We start from the raw sequence: 16,605 nt of genomic DNA on the forward strand, positions 1-16,605 counted from the left end.
CCGCCTAATTTCATGTTCCTTGTCTGGTTGTGAATTTAAGGCAAAGTCACCCATTCGACCGTCTTATTCATCTTAGTTATACACAACTTGTATGTTTCAATCGATCATAGGTGTACCGAGAAGGATCATATTATAAATTATCGTCACTAGTTATCAAAGTACTTTCACTGCTAGTAATCGCTTTTTGCGGTACGATATTTTGGCAGTGGTAATATCGAGAAAGAACTAGAAAACCTATACAGAATTCACTATCGGGCACACTCGGAATACACCATCATTATAACAAAAGTTTCTTTCAAATCAACTTAACGCTTGTTTCTATAATGAACCAGGCGTTGTATTTTGACGTGGATTGGCGTGGTCCTCACCATGACAAGTTCATGTGTTACGAAAACCCACCACCCTAACCGACCGATAAACAAAACCCTCGTCACTTGCAACGACAACCCGACATAGACCTGATAATCATCTCTCTCATATTCTAGACCCCGATGTACTCATGTGAGGAGTACCTTACCCTCTGAAACCTTTTTCAATGTATACCTAGCAAACCTTCCAGAACTACCACTCGTCCAACAGGTCAAGTTCAAGCACAAAGGCTAAGGACGAATACGGTTAACTTATCAGTACTAAGTGTATATGATAGAGTAGTATATAATTAAGATTCTGCGAACTGAGAATGTGTGCTTCCGCCTTATCTCTTGTTCCTTTTTTGGTTGTGTACCTCAGGCAGAGTCGCACATCCGACCGTCTTACTAATCTAAATTATATACGACTGGTGTACACAAGGTACTGATAGATGGACCAGATATGAATCCTATCATGAACTTCAGGGCAAAGTTGCCCAGCTTTACTAAAATCCTGCTAAGAAAGCTAATTTCGGGACGAAATTCCATGTAACAGGGGGGTGATGTCACAACCCGAAAATTTTATTCTTATAAAAGTCAACTTTGGTCAAACTTATTCCTTCTATTATCTTAAATTAGATAGATTGTTGGATTATAAGCAGTGAAGCCTTGTAGCTATTGTGTTATAGTTTGGAGGGAAAAGCCTTAGGAACTGAGAATCCTAGCATGGACCACAAACCCTCACAGCCGTGAACTCCGAGCCGTGAACTTCGAAGCCGTGAACTTCGGGTCGTGAACTCTAAAGCCATGAACCTCCGAGCCGTGAACTTCGGACCGTGAACTAGACGCTATATATATATATATATATATATATATATATATATATATATATATATATATATATATATATATATATATATACGAGTTTGGTTCATTTTCCTTCACTTCTTCTTCTCTTGGCCTCAAACATCCCATTTTCTCTCAAGTATCATACTCAAGAACACCCTTTTCTTCCCTTAAACACTCCTTTTCTTTTAGATCTCTTTGGTATACCACGAAAGGCCTTCAAAAACTCAACAATCAACAAGATCTCCAAGTGTTCTTCACATCTTTTGGGTCGTGAACCCTTCATAAGGACCGTGAACCCTTCAAACCTTCAAGGGCCATGAACCCTTCATAAGGGTCGTGAACACATCAAGCCTAGCCATAAACTCCCTTTCAACCTCCTAACTTGCTTCTAACACTCCTTTAGTGAGTTATTCTTGCATCCCAGATTGTTTCCTAATCGCCTTTGTAGTTAGATTCACTAATTTCATGTGTATGTGTATCATTTCATGCTATTTAGGAATCATTTTTGCTACGGGACTTCGTTCGTGGAACTTATCATCCTATATCGAATCTTCCATTGAATCACCCACATAAGGTGAGTTCATAACTCTATAATCTACATTTTTTTTAAATACTGTTATGGGGGGATAAGAGTTGAACACAATAAAATTTTGTTAATATTTACCTGTGATAACAATCACACAAAAGGAATTATTATGCTTTTATAAGTTATTAAATCAATTCAAAAACTCTTTTAAAAGATGTTAGATTGTTGTTTATGAAACCTCATTTATTTTAAAGTACATGCTTAACTTAGTTGCAATGATGGGTAATTAAGTATTTCCCACAAATAGATTACAGTCAAATAAACATTCTAATAAACTATGATAGGTATAGTTTAGGGGATCAATATATATTATATTCTAGAACAGAGGAACAATACATGATTCACGTACATATACTTTACACTCCAAGTTAACTAGGAAAGGAACGTACCATCAATTCATTTGTTTAAAACAAAATATGATAACACTTTTAGTATATGTTTTCATAACTTCTAGAGGTTTTCCTAACACTAGGACTACACAACACAACTTTCATAGTAACATGAACATACAATTTGAATGGGGATTATATTGTTAACTTTATGATTCATCGGTAGATACATTAGGGTTATATATTAATCGGATCCAACAGGCAGTAGGATGTGTGCTTTCATCTTCATTTGTTGTTCCTTGTTTGGTTGTGGGCTTAAAGCAGATTCAGACAGTCTACTATCTATTCAATCTTAGTTATATATATATATATATATATATATATATATATATATATATATATATATATATATATATATATATAAACCGTATACACCAAGTAGTCATAGGGTGTAACAGGTATGGGTCAGGTCATAACATACAAATACAACATACCACTTTCTAGTATAAAAATATAGTTTTTGGATAGAACATTAAGAAGGTGAAACTAGAAACTTATTTATAAAAGGTTTAATACTTATCATCAAACTAGTATAACATAAAGGACCTTAAATGGTAAATTCTATAATTCCTTAGTTTATACATCAGAGTCATATATAATTAATCTCCAATAAGCAATGGAATGTGTGACTTCCGTCTTATTTCTTGTTCCTTGTTGGATTGTGGGCTTAGGGCAGATTCACACATTTAACTGTCCGTTCGATATTGGATTATATATAGCTAGTATAAACTAAGAGATTATAGAAGAAAGTATTGTGGTTACCAATTTACTAAAGAAAATATATGATTTTCTTAAAGAATATTTTCTTCAAATGTCAAAGAACTACTATAGTTAACTCCGTAAGCACCTAGTGAATACGTCAGGGTTATATACAATGAGCATCTAACTAACAATGGAATGTGTGACTTTTGCCTCATTTCTTGTTCCTTGTTTGGTTGTGGGCATAGGGCAGATCCACACAATTCATTGTTTGTTTGATCTGGATTGTATATAACTTGTATTCATTAAGTACTCACAGAAGGAATTATAAGAGTCATCTTTTACTTATTATTCATCACATGATAAAATATAAGATTTTCTGGAGGAACATGCGAACTTTTCCAAAGAACTTAAAGTATACTTTTTATAACAGAAATACTTATGAACTCACCAGCTTAAATGTTGATCCTCTCTTTCAAAATAACTTCTATTCTCAGGAAACTAATAGACATGTACGCGCTCTGGGATTCAGAAGATGGAGCGTAATAGCTTCATGTCCTTGTTTTGATATTTACTTTTGTAGTCAATCTTTTGTGAATTGAATACAATGTAAAAAATTTAATATTAATGCAATGGTTGTTGTTACTTTGATTACTATGATGCATGTGTTGTGATACTGAAGATGACGTCCTCGAGCCCCGATTGTTTCCGCCGTTCCGGTTTGGGGGTGTGACAATGGGTGTCGAACTCAAGGGGAACAATAGTGAATTAGTATTAGAATATTTGATTATAGGTTATACCTAATAAAAGAAAGCAATAAAAAGAAAGGTTTTATTATTAAATCTCAAGTAGTAACTAAACTAACTAGATAAACTGTCTGGAAACAAATCACTTCGGGTACTTTGATTCAGACTGGATTTCATCTCAAAATACTGGCTAACTACGAAGTGCAATGGATATTTATTCATTATTCACTGGATCCTAATATGATTAGAATTTATGATCAAAAGACTAATCCTTTAGTAAAACAAGTTCATACATTCATTGAGCAAGTGGACAAACAAACAAGCATACTAGTGTTAAGTTCTAATTATGCAAGACTTGAATTACTGAATGACATTAATGGATAAAAATGTCAATTCAATACAAGAATGATCATCCAATATTAGCATTCACATTAATTTACCCACTTTTCTATTTAACCATAGGTTTATGATCAAAACACTAGTCTTATGACTTTGATGATCAAAAATTCTTAAGATACAAGCCAACCAAAACAGAATAATCATCTAATTTCAGTAAAACTCAGCAATAAATAGAAAAGGTAGTTATCATTAACACAAAAGGTTCTTTATCAAGCTATCATAACAAATAAATAAGATAAAATAATCTAAATAGCAAATTAATCCATATCTCAATGAATGATCTAGTCTAACACAAAGCAAAACGGTTTTGAAGCCCTAAATAACAAAGTAAAACATATGATAATAACATAGTGCTAATCATGGTCAGAACAACAAGCTTAATGATTCCCAGCAGGAATCGACTTTCTAATCCTTCCAATCTTTGCTCCAAATCAGCTTAACGACCCTCCGACCGCCTTCTAGATCCTCAAAACAGCTTCTCCGAGGATTATTTTCGTTGGGAACGAATTAGTGCTAAAGATATCTACCATTAGGGGTAATTTTTGGGTTTATTTATAGATTTTAGAGTAATTATAGTGTGGTTGATAGCCACCACATCGCGGTCTTCATAGATATCCTGTATTCTCCAAGTCATCTCAATGATCGCGAAGTTTCCATTTACCATGTCGTGGTGGTGATCACCATGTCATCTGAGTTGGATTTCACATTTTGGCACAGACACGAAAGTCATCCAAAATTTTGTCTATTTTTAGATCATTTTTAATCTTGTCAATCGGAGTTACAAGTCATGAAATATGGCCATAAGAATGATGAGGGGTCAAGTTGTCCAACAACATCCTTTTTGCCTCTTTTTAGCTCATTTTCTTAATTTTGCATTGCAGCTCCCATTTTAATCGTAACTGAACATTTCAAAGCATATTAAGTATCATATATTTTAGAATATAACATTTTTACTCAAATACATTAGGATAATGACATAAAATATATTGTTAAATATGGTCGTATCAAAACACCACACACTATTATTTTGCTTGTCCCGAAGCAAAATTGATTTTATTATTATTATACCATCACATCAAAACCCTAATAACCAATATTGCCTAAGACAATCCATTTTAAACTTATCCATTACATTATGTCCATAATGCATGTATTTGTGTCTAATTCCTATAAACATCCCCAATCCTAAATACTCATAATGCTCATAAACACTTCCCCACTTATTTTTAACAACATTCATTTTATGTATCCCTCTGAATATATCCTCAAAAATCTCTTTTAACCTCAAGGTAATTTTTGATTAAGCTCCCACGCATACATATAAAAAAATAACCTAGAAAGAAAATTTACAATAAAATAAAATACTCAATTGACTTCATACCGATTTTTTTGTGTCATTCTTCAATCTTCAAGCATTATATGCTTTTATTCACTCAACATTTCTTATTTCTTTTTTTTTTCACTCACTCAAAACTAAAAACCTAAAAAGAAAAATATATGCTTAAGCAAAACAGCTTAACTTAAACCCTTATTGGTTAAAGGCATTACTCTAAGGGCAATGACTACTTAAGCTCCCCTAGATACATTTCTGGTACACGATGCTAAATGTATTATGTCCCTCAAACTAAGTAATTTCATGTTTTTGTCCCGCGATTTCACTAGGACAGGGAAGACAGAAATACACTAGAACATATATTCGCTCAAATAAACATCGAGGCTCGCATCGGATCGTCCCACACAACACTAGCAACCTAGGTCTCAACACAAAAATATAACCATTTTAGTTTAAAATGTAACTATATTTTCAAAATTAGACTATTTTTACAAGTCTTTATTTTAGTTTTTTTTTCAATCTAGCAATGTCAATTAATCTTTGAAATTTCTTTTTAGCTTTCGACCCCTACCCTACACTTAAATCATGTAATGTCCCCATTGCAAGAAAAAACAATTAAAGAACATAAAATAAAGAGGGAGAAAAAGCAACAAATTGTTGGATTAGGTGTCTAAGCCCATAACTAAAATTGATATATACTTGAATTGATAGTAACAAAGTCCTTTTGGGTTGCCCTTAAACCTAACAATTGGACATGATGACTTTTAGAGAGAGAGAGAAAGAGAGATTAATTTATTATGTGAATAACAAATTAAATAAATTGTTTATTAATGTATTATGAAAATAATATATTAATTAGAAATCATAATATTTAAATAATAATTAATCAAAAATTATTCAAATAAAAGTACACGGACTGTTTTGTTATTTGTTAATAGTAGAAAAAGGAAGGCTTTAGAACCTCTTGAAAGAGGTGGACAAAAATATCTAGGGAATCCCTAAGATATTTCTTCCAAGTCCCCTTGGACAAGGGGTTATGGGTTGCTTGGTCACCAAGCAAAGGATATAGGGCATATCCCTTAAACCCTAGCTTTCACACCAAGTTTCCTGAACTATATAAGGAGAACCCTAGCCTTATTTTCGTCCCATGTTTCCCTATACAAGCCTTCGATGGAAATTCCTTCTCCTCTCTCTTAAATTATCCTCTTGCTAGTTTGGTTGTGATTCCATTAGAGACACGACACTTGTGGTGCTTGCATCCCAGAGATCAACAAAGGAGAATTCTAGTTGTTTGCTATAACAACTAAAAGGTATGTAACCCTAAAACTTTTCTTTAGTAATTTCGAAAATTATCTAGGGTTCTTAAGGTTTCTTTTTGATGTTCTTAGTTACAGGTTCAATAGAGAAAATATAGATCCTTATTAGGGTTGCATGCACACTTAACAGTTTAAGCTTATTTTTTTTGCATGAAACCCATAAGTGGTATTATAGCTTGACTTGTTTCTATTAAATTAGCTATAATTGAACAATAGATCAATTAGGGTTTATAGAAATTAAACCCTAAATGGCATAAATTTTGAAGGAAAGGGAAATCTAGTCTTGCACCATGAAGTTCATACTAAGAAGACATTAGCTAACCCTAAGAATCTAAAGAAAAGCTTAAATGAAAATCAAAGCAAAAGTAAAAAGTCTGCTTCAAATAAACCAAAGCTGGTCAACAACAAAATCAAAGTTTTTACCATCAAAAGAAAAAATGAAAACACGTTAAAAAAAGAACATATTTGGTTGATCTTTCTGTTGCTATTCCCCGTCCTGTAAAAGGCTCATGAGGACCCAAGAAACTTTGAGTTCCTAAATCTGCTTAATTTTTGCAGGTTATAAGTGGCGAGCAGTTCGACGAAAAATGGTACATTGATAGTGGCTGCTCACGTCACACGACAGGAAGGAGGGAAGAGCTAAGGGAGTTTCGGTCACTTAAGAATGGTGGATGTGTCAAATACGGGAACAATTCATATGGAACTATGAAAGGCTATGGAATGATCACAAACAGAGAATTCTCAATTAGGAAGGTTGCATATGTTGAAGGCTTACAACATAATCTCATCAGCATTTCACAACTGTTCATAGGAACTGGCTTAAAAGTATCATTCGATGATGAAGGGTCTGAGATTGTCGAAAAGAAGACGAAGACTGTCCTGTTGAGATCCAAGCGAAAAGGAGAGATGTATCCTCTAAATCTTAACCCAATTCGAGGAAAGCCAGCTATATGCCTTTTGTTAAAAGCACACTCTGACAAAAGTTGGCTCTGGCACAGAAGGCTCTCACATCTCAACTTAAAATAGATCAATAAATTAGTTATTGGTGATCATGTACGAGGACTTCCCCTTCTCAAATTTGATAAGGAACACTTGTGCGTTGAATGCATGGGAAAGCAAAGCCGAAAGAGTCATCCCACACGTGTTAACACAAAGATTATAGAACCACTTGAACTTCTACAGATCGACTTGTGCGGTCCTTTAACAATCGAAAGCATCGGTGGTAGTAAGTACATCTTGGTTATTGTAGATGAATTTTCACGTTTCACTTGGGTTTTCTTTCTTAAACAAAAATCAACGGTGACTCCTAAGCTCAAAACGTTTATAAAGCAAGTGGAACTTCAACTGTGAAAGGTGGTTAGAAACATCAGAAGTGACAACGGGCTGGAAATTAAGAATCAAGATTTCGAATAATTTCTTGTTGATAAGGGAGTGTCTCACAATTTATCAGCACCCTACACTCCACAACAGAACGACATAGTTGAAAGGCGAAACTGCTCTTTGTGTGAAGCAGCCCGAACCATGCTTAGCTTTACTTCCTTACCTCTGTACTTTTAGGTCAATGCAATTGTTGCTGCTTGCTATACCCAGAATCGATCCTTCCTCAGCAAGTGCTTTTCTATCACTCCATATGAAATCTTGAATAATCACAAGCCCAATGTCAAGTTCTTCCATGTGTTTGGTTCAAGGTGCTTTATTTTCAACTCCAAAGAAAATCGAAACACGTTCGATGTTAAGGCAGATGAAGGGATCTTCCTTTGTTACTGACTAACTTCAAAGGTATATAGGGTTCTGAATAAGTGATCAAAGAAAATTCAAGAAACTTATTATTTCACCTTTGATGATGATTACGTGAATAAGCTTCAATCAAATAAAGAACCAGCAGAGGAAATCTTTCCAGCATCAAGTCAAGTCTCGGTCCCGATTTCCAATCTATTTGAAGAATTCATATTACTCTTTGATGAACCAGAGAGAGCAATAAATTTTGAGACAAAGGCAACTAACAATAAGATAGACAACTTGAAGAAAGTTATAGATGAAGCAACAAAAGAAATGGAAAGCGAACATCAGGAACCAAATGAACAGCCAGGTCCTAGCAAACCTCCAAAAGAAAGTTCTATATTCCAGGGGGGGTTCATCCACATCAGATAACCCTGATTCGTCTTTCCAGGAAGGAAATCCATCACCAACAAAGACCCATGACGTCTCATTCAAAGGGGAGCATTCTGATACTGATGTTGAAATCGTCTCATCATTCGAGGGGAAGAATAATAATACGAATGATGATTCGGATTTTCAATTAGAATTGGAAGAGGAAAGTAATGTCGAAATGGATCCAGCCTGTGATCCAAACTACCCTCCTCTCATAAAATGGACAAGAGATCATCCAAAAACTCAAGTAATTGGTGAAGCATCTGAGGGAGTCCTTACTCAGTCTCAAATAAAAGCGAAGGGAATTGCTCTGTTCTCTCAAGTTGAATTTTGCATGTTTAACTCGTTCGTCTCAAAAATAGAACCGAAAACGGTTAATATTGCACTCGATCACTCAGATTGGGTACAGGTAATGCAAGACGAACTCCATGAGTTTGAACGAAATCGAGTTTGGAGATTAATTCCCACACCAAAGGATGCATCTGTAGTTGGCCTTAAATGGGTTTTTAGAAATAAAATGGACAAAGAAGGGAATGTGATTCGTAATAAAGTGAGGTTGGTTGTGAAAGGATATTGTCAAGAAGAAGGTATAGACTATGAAGAAACCTTCGCTCCCGTAGCAAGGTTAGAATTAGTGCGAATCTTTTTGGCATATGCTGCACACAAAAACTTTGAAGTATTTCAAATGGCTATCAAGTGTGCTTTCTTGAATGGGGAACTAGAGGAGACCGTATATGTTGAGAAACCATCAGGTTTAGTGAACGAAAAATGTCCTGATCATTGCTATATTCTAGATAAAGTTGTTTATAGGTTGAAGCAAGCTCCTAGAGCCTGGTATGAAACCCTTACTCGATTTCTAAAAATGTCCAAGTTTAAATAAGGTTCGGTTGACCCAACATTCTTTCACAAGAAGGAGGGTGACCACTTAATGATCATCCAAATTTACGTCAATGACATCATCTTCGGTTCCACGAATCCCAACCTAACAGCTGAATTCAGGAAATTGATGGAGACTAAGTTTGAGATGAGCTCAATGGGTCCAGTTAACTTTTTCCTTAGCTTGAATATTAGACAGGGACCCGAAGGCATATTTATCAATCACGGGGCTTACACAAAGACCTTACTAGCTAAGTTTGGCATGATGGGTGACTCCAAAGTGAAGGTTCCCATGGCATTCAGAACGAAGTTAACACCATCTTTGGAGAAACTAACTGTTGATATGAATCTCTATCGACAGATGTTAGGGTCTCTAATGTATCTAACAGCTAGTCGACCAGACATAATGTTTTCCTTTTCTTATAGTGCCAAGTTCCAAGCTAATCCACATGAACCTCATATGGTGGTTGTTAAGAAGATCTTCAGATACTTGAAGCGAACCTCTTCTCTCGATCTGTGGTATCCTGCTAAATCAGGATTTTTCGTACAAGCATTCTCTGATGCTGATCTTGGAGGATGTGGTATGGACCGAAAGAGCACTACAGGCAGATGTCAATTCCTCGATGGCAATCTTGTCAGCTGGCAGTCCAAAAACAAACATGTGTTTCTCTCTCTACAATCGAATCTGAGTATACTGTTGCAACATCTTGCACTTCTCAGGTAATTTGGATCTAAAGCCGATTAAGAGATTTTGGCCTGAATATGAAGAAGATTCCTCTTTTATTGTGACTCTGAAAGCGCCATCAGGATCTCTCATAATCTAGTGCAACATTCCAAGACGAAACACATAGCACTGAGATATCACTTTATCAAGGATCACGTAGAAGACGGGAATGTTGAAATTCACTTCGTTCGATCCTCTGATCAATTGGCTGAGATCTTGGCTAAGGCCTTGCCTGAAGCATCATTCAATAAAATACTACAAGGCTTAGGAATGATGGAAGATGAGTCAATTCCAAAATCACACTCATTTCATTAAGTATAACTTTCGCTTTCGTTTTCTTAAATTTTTCTAACAAACGAAATGAGTCAAACGCTCGGTCTATTTTGGCTCCTAATTTTTCGAGAACCGAAATGAACCGAAGGCTCGGTCTATTTCTCTTATTATATTTTTTAAGCAAGCGATTGTTTCATCTTTTGGTTTGGAACTCACATATCATTTGTATATTATGTATATCTTTTACTTTATGTCTTCAAATTCATAAAATACAAAAATATTTTCTTTTCTGTTTTTATTTCTTTTTCAGAAAATTCATAAAATGAAAAAGCATTTTTTTTTCTATTTTTATTTCTTTTTCAGAAAATTCTTAAAATCCAAAAATATTTTCTTTTTATAATTTTGTATCACAGATTCAATCTCATGATGGAGCTGGGGCAGGTATAAATTTTCTATCTATGTACTAGCTAAGTGTCCCTAGAAGCATGTTGTTGCATGTCGACCGAAGCCTCCAAGACTTTGAGTGAAGCCTTAATGATTCGATATATACCAATTGTTTATTCCTAACTAGGCTGATACTATCACTCAAGTCATGAGCTACCTTACTCTTCTCATATTAGGTTAAGAGTTATCTGCATAGTCTATTCTAATAGCAGAGGTACTTTCGGTTCTTTAACCACCTATTATCACTTCTCCATCTCATCTCGGTTCATACTCGTAACCCTTGAGACTCTCAGCATTTACCACTGAGGTTTATGGTTACTCAACATCTATGTTGATGATCTTAGTTTCATTTCACCACGTGCTAAGTGAAACCCAAAATCCAACACCAATAACGATTTGACGGTGAACAATCAAATGTTCTAGTTTTCACCCATGTTTTAACGAAACCACTTTAGTGGAAGGTAACTAGAGGTCTCTTTTTAATTTTTGTGTGATCTTTATGAAATTGTCTAACACCAAGGCATTTCTTCCCATAAGATCCAGTTTACTTTTTTTTTTTGAAATTTCTATATCTATCACCAAGTCACTAAATACAGTAACTAACCTACTTGTTCAATAGGACACACTAGTCTCATAAGTACTTCATCCCACTTTCGGTCTTATGTCAAGTACTGAAGTTCAATTGAAGCGAAGCCACCCATTATAGCTTAAATTTGAAAAGATTTCTTTTAATGTTTTTTAACAAACATTTGATCGTATTTCAACGGGAAACCACACAGACACTTCTAAGTCTCTCTTGACTTTGAAGGAAGTGATTCGTGCCCGAGATCTATAGTTTCGTGTCTATATAGACATCACTTAAATCCCACAAATAATTTGCTTTATTTCTTCTTTATTGGCACACTCTTTCACGAAGATCTTTTTGATTTTCCCAAGTCTTGTTCATGGTACTGATGGCAATTTTTCAGGTTTGATGCTTCAATTGTATCTAATACAGTGGTACACTATGCTCAGACGCCAAGCGAAAGGGTGAGTCACAGTTGGCAAACGAATTTCAAATGTTTTCGAAGTTGAAGAGACGGTAACAAGATAAGATTTCAAACCGAGTCAATGGATAAGAATTGCAAAGGGCGTGTGAATTCGAAACGGTTCCTGACATTACGCAAAATGACGTATTCCTCGGGATATACAACTATCAAATCGTGCTTTTTCAGGCGCCGATTCAAAAGATTGTATCATCATTACTGTTGATTCTTTCTCTTTCCTAGGAATGGTATTTAAGGGTTTATCACACTTCTTGTACTACTTTACCACTTCCAAATTCTCACAACAATTATTTGACATATTCTCTCTCTACTGTTCATCTTCTTCCTTAATAATCATCAATGACAGATTCCTCTTCGGTTCATGAACAGACTGCTCAGTCATCTCTTCTCACAATCAAACCAAATCAGAATCTCATCATTGATCTATCACCGTTCCAATATGATCCATACATGCTGCAAGTGTTTGAATGCCTCAAATATTCACCACTTGTCGTTACGCTATCCAAGGTGGAGTACGTTTAAGTGTCGTTGCTCTCGCGAGTCTACTCAACTGCTGTCTACGACGAGGTCAAGGAGAGGATCTTCTTTGAGATCTTCAATCATAAAGCGTCCATTTCCAAAAATCGATTCTGCTTGTTACTAAGGATGGTTGTCGATGACTCTTTGATTAACCCTGATATAGTTTCGACTACTCAACTCTTCACAATGTTCTATGATATGGGGTATACAGAGGTGCTTACTACTGTTATGAAGTTCAAGAAGTCGTGCCTTCCTCCCCAGTGGAATGGACTTTTTACTCTCCTCTTCAAGGGCTTATCGGAGAGGGTTGCTCGTTCTGATGGGGCGAGCAAGGCGTTTATGACCCTTCTTCATGGTCTGTACCATGGGGTTAACATGTACTTTGGATCCATCTTATGGACGCAACTGGTTCAAAGTATCAGCTCTGCATCTCGCTATTCTGAAATCTCATGTGCTAGGTTTTGGACCCTAGTTACTCACTGGGCAATGGAGAAATTTCAAGTTCCAACCATGGCGGACTCCTTAATGTCATCGATTGCTATGTTTCACACGACGAAGATCATCATTTCTGATCCATCAAAGTTCATCTTTATTGGTTCGGTTCCGGAATCAATGTATCATTGTGTCTCATCTGAAAATAAATTGATGAATGAGTACAAGAAGCTCCCTCCTTCAGGATCAAGACAACTTACTCCTGAAATGCAAAGTTCGTTAGACGCAGCAGACAAACCAACGAAGCGAGGGAAATGCCTGAAAAGAAAGGGGAGAGGAAGCCCAAGAAGCGAAAGCATGAGCAAGCCGCTACTTCGGCTCCAAGGATACGAAAGACAAAGAAGAAGGCGCACAAACCAAAGGCTCCTTCATCTAGTGACTCAGACTACATTCCTTCTGATCCTCAGCCCGAACCCGAATCCAGTGGAGATGATGTTTCTCAACACGATAGTCCGCCTCGAGGTAATTCGCCTCCACCCTCACCATCTCATGAAGGTAACCGAAACTCACCTCCTCCTTCTCATACCCAATCAGTTCCAATTACTATTGCTCCTTGTCCTCCTCCCATTTCTTCTATCACTACAACCTCAATTCCCATTCCAACTCCTTTATTCACCGAAGTTACCACAACTACTTCTACTTCTACTCCAACCGAACCTCAAGTTCGTGTCAACGTATCTGATACGGGGCACCTACTACTGAATTTGAACCCCCAGTTACCTCAAAACCTTTATCCCCACCTCCTTCACATGAGTCTGACACTGTTCTTGGAGGAGAAGAAATGGAATTTGATTCTACTTATTTCAGTCCATATCGAGTACAGAGTGATGATGATGACGACACTCCTATCACGAAGAGGAACTTAAAGGATCTGAATGACAAGCTTGACCGATTGCTTGCTTCCTCTTCTACTTCTAGTAATGCATATTCTGAAGCAGCTATCAAGGCTCTATTGGCAACCTTTGTCAAAGATCATGACACTTCCATTACTAATGTTGTTAAAATTATTGATGCTTCAACTTCCACAAGTTAGAAAGCTTCCATTGCAGTGGAAGACTCCACCAGAGATTGCAAGCAAGCGAATGCAAACGTCAAAAAACTAGTTTTTGATGCTCAAATCTTTCTTGATTCTCTTCAGGCTGCAGCTCAGAAGAATGCGCAAACAGTGAATGCCTCCGTTGATAATCTTACTAACTCGCTTCAAGCTGAAAAGAAGCATTTTGAGGAAACACGCAAATCCATTCAAACTGCCAACACCGAGCTTCAAACATCAGTTGATGCCCATCTCACTCAACTTGAAGCCGAACCTGTTGTGGAAACCAAGATCATGGATGAGCTGGATCGTCGTACTGCTCAACTCAAAACTCAGAAATTGAAACTCAAGCTAGAAAACAAAGAAATTGAAGAACTCAAGTCAGAGCGAGCAGTCATTAAAAGCTCTTTTGGTGATGTGCATTCCACCCTTCTGTATCTTCTAAAAGCACATGATTCGATTCTTACCATCTCGGTTAGACGCTACTTGGTTGAGAAATTGAGACCTACTTTAGACATTCTTAGCAGGATTGAAGGTGTTCCGGAGTTTGTTGTCCCTCCGAAACAAGGGGGAGAAAATGTCATCCAGGGTCCATCACAACAACCTCCTAAAAAGAAACCTGTCACTCAACCGAAAGTCACTGCTAAACCGAAGGGTAAGGAAGCTTCAGGCAGTATGAAGGACAAAGGTAAAAAGATAATTGGTGATGATGACGAGGATGAAACAGAAGATTTGCTTGAAAATGAAGAAGAAAAACCTTCAAAAATCGAAGATCGCAAAATCAAGCAGAATTATCGAGAGCCTAAAGAGAAATTCTGTGTTGCAGGGATTGCTATGGAGAAGGGAAAACAACCAAACGAGGCCTTGGAATGAAGGAAATCCATGTTCCCTCTATGGATGATATTGCCATATTTATACTTATTTTTAAGCAATATTTAAGTACATTTTTATTAATAAGTTGATAATATGTTTAGAATAATGATACTTATGACTTTAAATTGTTATTTTTAGTCAATCAGAAGTATTTTCGAAGAGAGGGACCAGAAGTGATAATATATAGAACATTGGAGACTTGAAACACAAGAGATGAAGAAATCCACGAAAATTGCTAAAATCACGATGTGGCATGGATACCCACGACGTGGCATGAGTATTCTAGAAAATAAAGATCGCGTGAAGAAAGAGTCCTTGCCCGATACGGATAACTTGGGGATCACGACGTGGCAGAGATAGCCACGATGTGGCGAAGGATTTTTAAGGATATTTAAGAACTCTTGGTCATTACGAATAGGAGAGACTTTTGGTTGGAGAAAGAGGTTCCAGAAGGCGATTTTTAGCAGAAGAAAGGTTCTGGAAAAAGTTTTCAACACCAAAAGAGTGAAGGTCCATAATTTGGTTTACTTATTTGTTACCTAGGAACATGTTTCATTATACTTTGATTTTTGTTCGTGTGTTAGTTGCTATTATGAGCAGCTGAATCTAGCTACTCTTGTTTAGCTAGATGAAGCTTCCAACTTATGAATAACTTAATTTTATATGGATTTATTTAGTTGGTAAATTGCTTGTGTTTGATTTATAGTTACCTAGCATGCTTGTGTTTGTTTCTCTAGTTGCTTAATTTCATGTTCTGTGTAGCTTAGTGACCATTAATTGCATGAACTTGTTTACCTAATGATTTAGTGAACATTAAATTGTTAGAGCTAGGATTGACAAATCTTAGTTAGTAATTAAAGTTAATAAACTTAGTTGTGCTAGAGAACGTAGATTATGACTATAATTGTGTTTACATAATAAATCTTACATAGCATATTCATATTCATAATTGGTTATGTGTTTAATTGTGTGTGACCATACATAGTTTTACATGAATTAATTAATTATTGGTAAAGTTAGACTTAAATTACTAATACAATTAAAACCAACTTGATAATCCATAATTATTAGCTAGCCATAAGGATGAAGTGGATTCAAACTAGACAAGAGTGTTTTTACTTATTGATTGAATTTGAGTTAAGTTCGTCTGATCTTGTAAAATCAGATAAAACCCTTTTTAAACATGTTAATAATTAGGTTAATTTGATAGCAAGTAGATTAATTAGTAACACCGTTCCCTGTGATCGACACCCGACTTACCCAAGCTATACTGTAATCTGACTAGGTACACTGCCTATAAGTGCATAGTTAGTTTAAGTTTGTTAGGATATAAATATTAAAATTAGTGGGTACTTTCGTGCACATCAAGTTTTTGGCGCTGTTGCCGGGGAATGACTTAGTTATTAGCTTATTTATTTGCATTAGATTAATCGATCATTTTTGTGGGGTAAAATCCGCAAAAAGTTAATTTTTCAGCGAGGTTTTTATAGTCACAGAGCCCACGACGTGG

General features: G+C 36.0%; 1 protein-coding gene across 1 annotated transcript; it reads left to right on the forward strand.

Annotated features, from left to right (window-relative positions):
- Positions 1 to 8,699: 8,699 nt before the first annotated feature.
- LOC111896080 (uncharacterized mitochondrial protein AtMg00810-like) lies at positions 8,700 to 11,135 on the forward strand. The gene is made up of 3 exons (XM_023892100.1): positions 8,700 to 9,006; positions 9,859 to 10,411; positions 11,102 to 11,135. Exons 1-3 carry the CDS (start codon positions 8,700 to 8,702, stop codon positions 11,133 to 11,135), a joined length of 894 nt encoding a protein of 297 aa, XP_023747868.1.
- The last annotated feature ends 5,470 nt before the right edge of the window (positions 11,136 to 16,605 follow it).

This window comes from Lactuca sativa, chromosome 8 (assembly GCF_002870075.4).
Source record: "Lactuca sativa cultivar Salinas chromosome 8, Lsat_Salinas_v11, whole genome shotgun sequence".
NCBI lineage: Eukaryota > Viridiplantae > Streptophyta > Magnoliopsida > Asterales > Asteraceae > Lactuca > Lactuca sativa.